Raw genomic sequence first — 10533 nt, 5'->3', positions numbered from 1 at the left:
TGTAAACACTGATGCTGGTCCTCATCCTGGAGTGGATTTTGGTATACAGACCCTCATGGATCTCCCTGCAGTGCCCACTCCCTGCCTGGATACAGGCTGGATAGGGAAACCCTGGGTCAAAGTCATGACTTTAGAAATTCTTAAGTTATTTTAGGTTTAAGCAATATTTTAACATGATAACCCTCATGGGTGCTGTAAATAGACGGTGCTCTCTGACAGTGCCTGAATCCATCAGCTGCACTGGGGCATTAACACCTCCATCCCAGCAAGAAGCAGGTTTGGAAGAGGATGCACTGGAAAAACAGCCCTTCCTTCCCTGCAAAGGCCACTGGTTTGAGGCACAGATCCATTTATTTCTGGGAGAGCTGGCAGACACATCCCAGTTGGCATTTCCTTGTGCATTGGCCAAGCTCTGGCCGGCAGCGGCGTCCCTGCCCTGCATGCCAAGGAGGGCTCTAAAAAGCAGCACTCAAGCAGGGATCCTGCCATACTGAATGTGACGACCTCCTTTTCCTCTTCTTTAGATTGTTTTTACCAAGGTTCTCTGGCACCTCTATCAATGTGCCATTATACTGGTGGATAGGGAGGCAGCCATCACGTGCAGCATTTCAAGGAGGGTGTTTTTCCCCTCTGTGGCTCTGTTTGGGGTGAGCGTGGGTGTCAGTGCCAACCGTGCAGTGGGTCCCTCTCCCTCCTGCTGGTTTGGGTACCAGAGCACAAAGGCAAAGCGCTGGCGTGAACTCAGGCACGCAATGGGGTGTTGCTCTAGGCCAGCAAACACTGCTGTCCTCTCAGGGAAAAGCGCAGAATTCTAGAATAGTTTGGCTTGGAAAGGACATTAAAGATCATCCAGTTCCAACCCCCGTGCCGTGGGCACGGACAAAATCCCCAGCTCCTCTCCCAGCAGTGCTGAGCATTGCTCTGCCAGCTCTTCAAACCCAACCAAGGAAAATGGGGGGGAAACTGAGCTTACAGACCTTTTTAAGCTGGTAAAATTGTAAATAGATGGAAATTTCAACTTCTTGCTAAATATGTATGATTTGAGCTGTAAATATTATTTTGAATCACTAATTATGGTATTGGGTTTGGCACGTCTGCAACACAATTAAATTACAGCTGCCACTTTGAATCAGCTGGCTCTGAAACTCTTAATATTGAAATCCTGGCTTTTAACACTCATTTCCCTTCGTTTGAAAGCCCATCATCTATAGAATTAAATTAAATATATTTATAAATAAAATAATAAAATATAATAAAATTTATTTACATCCAAAGGTACAGCATCCAGTCCTGAGTCCTGAGCAATGCTCAGGACAGCAATGCTCAGGACAGGGGTCCTTCCCTTTTGCAACCTTTACAAGGAGAGAAATCTCATAAAATATTCACTAAGTCTCTGGGTTTCACTGCTGCACAGACAGGGCCTGCTTTGCAGACAGGATTAGCGTAACTGCAGTTGAGGGATTATTCAGCTTCTTCACTAGAACACAGGTCTTAAAATCCAGCAAGAAATCATCACCATCCTCCTTCCTGGCTACTCTGCACAGGCTTGGCAGGGCAATGCTCTGTGACCAGTGTTTGCTCTGTTCTAGCTCCTACTTACTATAATTGATATACTATAATCATTCAATATCATATTGTTTAAGCCACTATGATTTTATATAATACATATTATTTAATATCATATAATAAATTAGATCTAGATATGGTTATATATATAGATATAGATACAGATATAGATTATATAATCAAACACATTTGGCACAGGCTGCTGGCTTTCTAGGCAGGTTGCATGGAGAAGCTGGACCTGACAGCACAACAGGTATGAAGGCTGTCACACACCCAGAAGATGATTCTTTAAAAAGACTTCAAATGTAACCAAAAATTCACTATGCTTTTATCTGCCTGGCAGAGGAACACTAAGGAGAGCTCAGATATTGAGTTTGGGAAAATGCTGGCAAAAACAACCATCCCCATCCTTCAAGGAGGGGGATAATGGCTGGAGGGAGTGGGGAGGGATGAGCAATTGCATCTGCACACTTAAATACTCCTTAAAATGAAGAATGAGCCTGATTGCAGGGGCTTTTCTCTTTTGCCATCCCAGGTTTGCTGCCCCAGCTGGAGCAGCATTTCTCCCCCCCATACCAAGCCCATTCCTGGGATGGGAGACACTTCTGGAAGGGGATGTAAAGAGCAGTTGTGCCAGATCCTGCCTCTACAGCTACACTGCTCTCGGGGGAGGCAGGATCTGGCACAGCAGCTGCATGAATCATTCCCAAGATAGACAACAAGGATCTTTGGATCTCAAGACCAGGGTTTAAAGACATCAAGGAAAATATCACATCCTTTTATTTCACACCTTTATACTGAGGGGGACGATGTTTTCTTTGCAAGCTCAGGCAAGTGTGTACTTGACATCCCAGGGAATTACTCATCCCCTCTACTCTTGGCTTCTAATTAGCAACTAAAGGGGAATATAATAATTAAATATGCCCAAGGTAACGATACTTGGAAACTTTGGGTCACGTTTCAGCCAGGGGAGGCGGCGAGTAGTTGGAGCAGGTGAGTTTGAAGTCTGTGGGAACCTGAAAGACACAAAAGGGAAGGAAAAATGTAAGAGAAAAAAAAAACCCAAAGGAAAAAAAAAAAAGAAAATCCAAACTGTACACTGGGAAAGCATTAGATTGGTGAATTAAAATGATGCTTAGAGTTAAGGTGATGCTTAAAGCTTGTCATGCAGTTGCCAGCAGTGTTGGGCAAAGTGGGGGACACCTGGCAAACTCCTTCCCCAGAAGAGCATGCAGGGATGCTGGGCAGCCTCTGACCCACTGGTTTTCTGCTCTCACAGGTGCGGGACAAGGTAAATTCAAGCATTTTTATTTCCCAGCCAAAGCTTGGTTGGTCCTCATCCCCTTCCTTCCCTTGGGGGCTGCAATTCAACCCTCGTTAGACCTCGAAGTAATTCCCATTAACATTTATGAGAATTTCATGATCAAAAGAAGAATCGGCCCTTTCATCTTCCAGACATGCCCCAACACACATCACCTGGCCCCAAAAGCCTGTCCTGCCAGGCAGGAGCTCCCACCTTGTGCTGGGGTCTCTCAGGATGCACACCCCAAAACCGGCAGGAACTTTGCAAGGTCAGTTCACCCTCCTGGACCCGGTTCATGGCATCAATTCAGCATTTCTTCCTTTCCCTTCTTCCTAAAAATCAGTAATTAGCAAATCCCCACCCTCCCCACACTGCTTTTTCAAGGAGAAGGTAATATTGATAGCTCCATTGCAGATAAGAAATAAGGAGTAAGGGCCAAGCCCTTGCCTGGAGCCGTAGGATGAGCCGGCAGCTGAGCCCGACTCATAATTCCGGCCTTGGGAGTCCCAGCCCTGGCGCAGCCGGCTGGGTCACAAGGCGGCTCCCAAAGAGCCCACATCAAAGAGAGCTGCCGGCTTGTGAAAGCGTCCCAGGATTGCACGCCGTGCAATTCCTGCTCCATGGAAATCTGCCCGTCCCCTTCCCACCGCCAGCGGGCCCGCGCTGAAGGTGCCTTCCTACAGTTACAGACGTGATGTGGGCTAGCAAGTGCCCAAGAAGGGCATTTCCCCCAGAAAATGGGACATGCCACGTCTTTGCTGATGGCTGATATTGGAGAAGCACTCACTGGGATGTATTTTCCTAAAGCTGCAATCAAGGTGCAGGCAGGGAAGCAGGCATCTTCCCAGGAAGATGCAAGGAGGGAGAACAGACAATGAGCTTAGCTAATGTTTGCCACTGAGAGAAGAATGAGTCTTTGCTCCCAATTTTCTGGGAAAAAGAAAGAAGTCTCCACAGCCTGAGGTCACCCCACTGATCCGGTTTCACTCCCAAATGTTTCCAAGGTTTTGCCTATGCACATGGGGAGTGGTTGAGAATGGCTTCCCAGGGCAGAAAACGGGTGATTCACCTTCTTCCTCCTCTGCCAAAGGGCTGGCAAGCACCAGCAAAATAAAACTACGTCAGCACCTATTTCCCGTGTTTCAAACACTTGTTTATCATCAGCAAACAATAACCTGAGATTCGGATCAAAGCTGAGCCTGCTTTCTAAGCAGCAATCGCTCCTAGAGCTTCCTGCTGGCTTTCAGCACTTGCATGTGCTGGGTGCTAAAATATTTTTTATTTTCTCCATTTGGGTTTAAAAGACTGGTGCCAGGTGGGCTGTGGTTCCCTGTACCTCTGGCAGCTGAGCCCTGGCCATCCATGGCTCTCCTGCCCAGAGACCAAGAGGCAGCTGGAGCAGGGAGAGCTGAGCTGCCCTTGCTGCTGCTGTGGAGTCAGGGCCACCCCTGGGTACACTGAATCAGCATCCCTGCCTGGCAAGCAGTGGGCAATGGTGAGGGCCAGGGCACCCCCAGGGTCCTGGTGCTGTGCCCACACGGGGTTCATGGCCCCCTGCATCTCTGCCCAGTCTTTACCCACTGAGCCATGGTGCTTTGCCAGCTGAGCCCCCTGGCTGCCTGGGATCTTGTATCTGGGTGAAGGAGGGGGCACCAAACTGCTCCAGAGGGGATGATGAGCCCAGAGCAAGCACTTTGGGGGATATGTGCCATGAGGGGGGACTTGTAGTTGTCTGCAGGGTCCCCAGAAGGGGATGTGCTGGGTGGCTGCACCACGGGCAGCTGGAGGCTGATGCTGGTCCATTATGCACCTTGGTGTGCCCACAGGTGACTGGAGCCACGTGTCCTTCAGCAGAGAGCCAGGGCAGACCTGTGCCAGCTCACCTCCACGGGAGCTGGCTGCTGTGCCTCCCTCCTGGCCCGCCTGGCACCAGCCCTGAGTCACTGCCAGTCACTGGCACCAGCCCTGACACCTTCCTGTGGCTTTCAGCAATCAGCTGGAGGCACCTGAGGTGTCACAGGAACAGGTGCCTCTGCCACACTGTCCTGAAAGCTGTCAGCTTCCTTGTCTCCTTTCTAGGGATCCCTGTCCCTCGAATGCCAATGGTGATGCTCAGCCATCATCATCCTCCCCGTGAACATCATCTCCTGGAGCACTGGAGCACCACGCTGACTCACTGCTGTTAATCCACCTGGCAATCTCCGGGGAATTGCCTGGGGACAGAGCCAGGAATCCCACGCAGGGGACAGGAGAGCCAAGGGGTACAACTCTGGTATGGCAAGGGCTGGTGAATAAATTCTGTGCAGAGATCCTGCCTGTTTTGCTTGGCTCTGAGGAGCAGCATTAGGCCCATTTAAATGATGGAGACCCCCCAGGCAAATGGAGGGCAGGTGCCAGAAGGCAAACTGAGGCTGGCAAGACCTTGTCATGGGGGGTGTTTAAACAGCAGGAAGGTGTCCCCTGCTCATCATTGTCACCCCAATCACAGGTTGCTTCTGGAGGTGGTCTGATTGGTATGTGTCTGCCTGACAACCCACTATTCCAGTCCAATCCCAAATTAATTATAGAATGTCCCAAATGAATTACAGAATAGACTGGGAGCAATGTAAGATCTACCAGAGTAATGATTCTCAGTCCTATATCACCTGGAAGATGATTTTTTTCCTTTGTGCAGAAAGAGAGGAAAGAAACTAAAACGAGCTGGGGTCTGACTAAGAACAGATGCTGGAGAGCTTTTCCTGCACCCTGTCTTTTCATGGCAGAGATTGTTCTCTTCCCTTCGTGTGGGCTCCACCTTCCTCCCCCTATGCTAGAGGAGAGGGACCATTTTGGAGAGGCCACATGTCCCTGTATCCCTGGGCCACCATCAGCTGGGGATAGGGCCAATTTTTGCCTTAGTGGCCAAGGGTGCCAGGCAGTGGGGGAAGACACAACAGGCACAACAGTGATATTGCTGTTTACCATTAATCCATCACAACACAGCAGGAAGCATTTCCTTTGGCATATTACTGCACCACAGTACTTGGCTGATTGGAGTACTTGGCTGATTATTTCAGCCAAGGAGCAGAGCAAATGCAAGATCCCAAGGAGATGCTGCCCCTCTGTCATGACACCAACACAGTACAGAGGGCTGTAGCCAGGGTGGCAGGTGACCATTAGCACATGTGTTTCCCATGTTTGTGTTTCCCTGCTCCCACAGGAGCAATAACACTCTTGGCACACACCTCCTCCCTGGCACTGTCCCCTGCCATCACACCCCAGTGCATCAGAGCAATGTGACATTCACATGGCCCCAGGGCTGGCATGTCAGGGCACTGCCAAGCTGCTCCAGGGTACAGAAGTTGGGGAAGGGGCCCATTGGCTCTGCCTTTCTCAGGCTTTTCCATACAGATTTCCCACACTGGCCTGGAGAGGCTGGAGGAGGCGCTGAGTCGGGGAGCTGGCAATGCTCCCCATCAGGTCACCCAACAAGCTCCCAACAAGCCCAGACAGCTGAGTGGTAAAAATACTCCCTGGGCCGCTGTTTTGGGTGGATTAGCATGGATAAACTGCCTCAGCCAGGTACTGCAGGCAAAACCCAGCTGGGATAAAACCCCAAGGAAAAGGAGTCTCAGAGCAAGGGGCAGCTGGGATGGGGTGTCACTGACACCAAGGAGCACACAGAAACACAGGAATGATGAGGAAGGATGCTCCACAGCTGGCAGTGCCTCCTGCACATGAAGCAGACTGTCCCCACACCAAAAATCTCAGCAAGCATCATTTTTTCTTTGCCTTCCACCCCAAACCCTCGCTGTGCTTCCGAGTGGGTGGGTAAAACCCGCTGGAGGAGTTGACCAGGGTGATGGCATCTCGCCTGCCACCCTCCTCCCCTGCACACCCAGTTAATGACACACGGAAATTAATTCAGGAGAGTGGGATGGAGCACCCAGCTGGGAAGGAGACGGGGAAGGGCCCCGAGGTGCCATGCACGGCGCCAAGGGGACGTGGGTGCCACTGTCCTGGGGCACTGGGAGGGCACGGCAGGCTCTGGCCAGGCCAGTCCAGCTTGTTGCTGCTCCTGCTTGCAGGGAGGGTGTAGGAACCAGCGGACAGGGTCTCAAGCAGGGACTGAATCCCTGTCACCTCATGGTGCCAGCTCCCCATCACCCCACCGTGCCAGCTCTGAGAGGAGGGGACTGAGATTTCCTAGCAGTGGCGGCACTTCCTGGATTAATGTATCCCCCAAATCAGATTGGTAGTTTGGTTTTGGTATCAGTCAATCAATCAAGGGCTGGACTGTGGGGGCTCCCTGGGCACAGACCCTCAGCCCCCAGTGCAGCAGCACTCCTGAGACAGGTGTCACCTGTGCGATGAGCTGTGGCCGTTCTCTGCACCCCTTCCTACACCCCAGCAGAGAGGGGTGGTCCCCCCGTGCCGGCTCTGCCGGGAGCCCCGGGTCACGCTGCGCCGCCCGGCCGTGAATCAGCAGCGCCCGGGGCAGCGCCGGGCTGAGCCGTGCGCACGCTGCAGGGGCGGAGGTTTTGCACTCGCTCCCGGCTGCCCAAGGATAAATAGGAGGCGGCTGCGAGTCCTGCCAAAGCTCCCTCCCGCCGCCCGACGCGCCCGACTGCCGGCACCCAGCCCACCAGACATGGACTCCCAGGATTGCCCTTGTGCCACAGGTAAGGCAGCGCTTCCTTCCATCCCGGGGGCAGCGGGAGCCGCAGCATCCCGGCGGGAGCACCGGCACTCCCGCCCGCCGGCCTCCCCCGCCATTCCTGTGTTCTCTCTCGTACGGGCTGGGCCCGCAGCTGAAGCCCTCTCCCAGCACTGCGGTGTCACACTGGGAGCGTCTCGCTGGAAAGCGGCTGGGAATGCCGTGACCTCCCCTCTGAGCGAGGCTGAAGCATCAGAGGATGCTCGGAGGGCAGGCAGTGCTGCTCCCCGCGGATCTCTGGGTTGTTGGTATCCCCTCCCACCACCTCTTCTCAGCCTCTCTTTCTCCTTTTCTCCCTGTTTTAGGCGGCACCTGCACCTGCGGGGACAACTGTAAATGCAAAAACTGCAAATGTACATCGTGCAAAAAAGGTAAGAGGGATCCCTGAGCCCCCGGGGCGGGGAGCAGAAACACTCAGAGGGTTTTCACTACACATCCGTGTATGCACTGAATCAAATCAGTCTTAGCATTGCCAGTGGTGAGTTTATTCCTCACATAAGGTTTTTGTGCCCCCAAAGGAGCACAGTGTGAATCCCACCCCCTCTCCAGGCAATACAATCACTCACTACCACCTGAACCTGAGCATTCCCCTCAATAGCACCTCAGGCTCAGCACAAGGGGATGCTGGGGAGGAAACCAGCTCTGGGATTTCTTCTGGGTGCTCCTGATGCTGTCACCCACAGCAGAGCTGTGTGCCATGAGGGTTTCAAAGAGAGGGACTGGGGCAATCCTGGTGAACCCCCGGGAGTACCACACTCTGCCCCTGCCTCTCAGTGCCAGCCCTGCCTGCACAAACACCCTGGGAGACACTGCCAGGAGCAGGGATGCTGCTAAAAGGGAGCAACATGAATACATGGGAGGTCTCCAAAACAGTGAGACCTCCCAAGCCCCAGCCTGACTTCCTGAGAATGTCCTTGATTTTATTTTTTTTTTGTGTCTCCCACAGGCTGCTGCTCCTGCTGCCCAGCTGGATGTGCCAAGTGTGCACAGGGCTGCGTCTGCAAGGGGCCCCCCTCCGCCAAGTGCAGCTGCTGCAAATAGGGGACCCCTGGATGCACATGTGGGGGTGATGCACATCTGGGGGGGCCAAAGAAGAATAACCTTATTGTGTATGTTGGTTGTCTTTTTTTTATATATGTGTTCAGATTTCTTTAGTGTTTGTCACTTTGACATGTAATAAGCTACCTAAATAAAGTGATATGTATATAAAGGTGCACGAGGAACTTGGCACTTGTGTTGGGTGCGGCAGTTTCCCTGGGGAGCGGGAGGACAGCGTGTGTGGGAGGTCATGGCAAACAGCCTGCGTCTTGTTTTTGCTCCTGTCTTCTGCTCTTGGCTCTGCTCTCCCTACCAGTAGTTCTGACTCTTGTTTTAACACTTTCCCTACACAATAAGGGAATTTTCTGCTCCCCACCACCCTCTTGTTGCCCAGGGGCAAATCCCATGCTGTCTCCTCCAACCAGAGATCCTCGGGGCTAATGAGCAGCTCGTTATTACAAGCTTTCACTGTAATAAGCAGCCTAGCCCTGCCCATTTCCAGGGGGAATATTTCCACGGCAGGTGGGGTGGCAGAGAAACAGGTTTAGTTTTCCTCCTGGCAGTTTAGTTGAATTGGCTGGTAGAACCACATTGCTTATCCCTCTGCCACCTCTGCCAGTCTGTCTGGGTGCTCCTGGGTGCCCCTGGTCGCCTGGTGCTCAGGTGACCTGGTTCTGCACTGTGAGGTCCAGTGCACACAATGGCGTGTGATCCCCACAAAAGGGTGCACTGCCTGCAATAGGGTTCGGTGCCTGTGATGGGACGTGATGCCCAAACCAGAGAGTGATGCCCGTTGTGGTTTGCAATGCCCATTCCAGGATTCCAGCGATGGGATGCGATGGGGTGCAATGCCTGTGATGGGGCTGAATGCCCACAATGGGATGGGATACCTATGCCAGGGTGCAAACTAACAATGGGATGTGATGCCTGCAATGCCCATGTCAGGGTGTGATGCTCACTCTGCCCAAGCACAGCCATGCTGCTGCCAGAACACTGCACCCCAGGTGCCCTGTGCCACCCTGCTGCTTCCCAGGAACACGACAGGCTCTGCCTGTCCCCACACTCCTCAAATGCAGCTGTTCATGGTCACTTTTTAGGTTAAAAACCTTTCCTGACCCACCCAGTCACCACCACCAGGACTCAGCCAGGGATTTGGCACAGCCTACAGCACAGCACCCCTGCCCAGGGGCTGCTCAGGGCGCCAATCCTTAGGGGGTACCCCTCTGCTCCTCCCTCAGGGCATCCCCTGACATGTCACCATCACCCCACACTTCTGGCAGGTGCAAAGGCCACCCCTGTGTCAGCTGAATTTAGGCAGGGCAGGACGTGGCAGGCATGGAGCAATCACGCTAAACTCCACGCTGCAAAGAGCAGGGTTATCTTTATTCCTTCCAACCCAGAGAGATGTTAAGTGCCAACCATACAGAAACATCACTGGTGAGCTCACAACAAGAGTGAAGGAGAGGTTGCTAATGGGATTTATCACCAAACATCTGGTTTAAGCAGCAAAGCTCACAGAATCAGTCTGGCTTTGCTGGCCCCTGTGGCTTTGCTGTGGTCCTGCCCCATGGCTCTGTGCTGTGCCCAACCCTGTGCCCCGTGGCAGTATGATGGAAAGCAGCTGTCGGATGCTGTCCCCTACCTTCAGGGGAAGTGGTGGGGAGAGAGGGAGGGTGGGCAGACAGAGGTTCCAGCATCCTCACTCTGAGCCCTGAGACCCGTGTTGGGCAGCTGCGGCTCTGCTGCTGACTTTATGACTGCTATAAAATCAGAGTTGGACATGGCACTCCTCTTACATGGGAACAGGCTTGGGTTTAACTACTCTGTGCCCCGGGAAATTGGAATACCAGCCATAATACAGCAGACCCCTCTGAGCTCTCCTCTCCCCATTGATATCTGGCACAGCCTTTCAGCAAGCCCGTGGCTCAGG

General features: G+C 52.7%; 1 protein-coding gene across 1 annotated transcript; it reads left to right on the top strand.

Annotated features, from left to right (window-relative positions):
- Positions 1-7388: 7388 nt before the first annotated feature.
- LOC128951043 (metallothionein-1) lies at positions 7389-8631 on the top strand. The gene is made up of 3 exons (XM_054296200.1): positions 7389-7530; positions 7871-7936; positions 8512-8631. The coding sequence occupies exons 1-3, from the start codon at positions 7500-7502 to the stop codon at positions 8604-8606; spliced, it is 192 nt and encodes a 63-aa protein (XP_054152175.1). The 5' UTR covers positions 7389-7499; the 3' UTR covers positions 8607-8631.
- The last annotated feature ends 1902 nt before the right edge of the window (positions 8632-10533 follow it).

The sequence above is a fragment of the Melozone crissalis genome, unplaced genomic scaffold (genome assembly GCF_028551555.1).
Source record: "Melozone crissalis strain CALT ecotype California unplaced genomic scaffold, PUWL_Pcris_2 ptg000007l_1, whole genome shotgun sequence".
NCBI classification, from domain to species: domain Eukaryota; kingdom Metazoa; phylum Chordata; class Aves; order Passeriformes; family Passerellidae; genus Melozone; species Melozone crissalis.
Note: the sequence above shows the minus strand (reverse complement) of the source record. Positions and strands in the feature narration are given on the sequence as shown.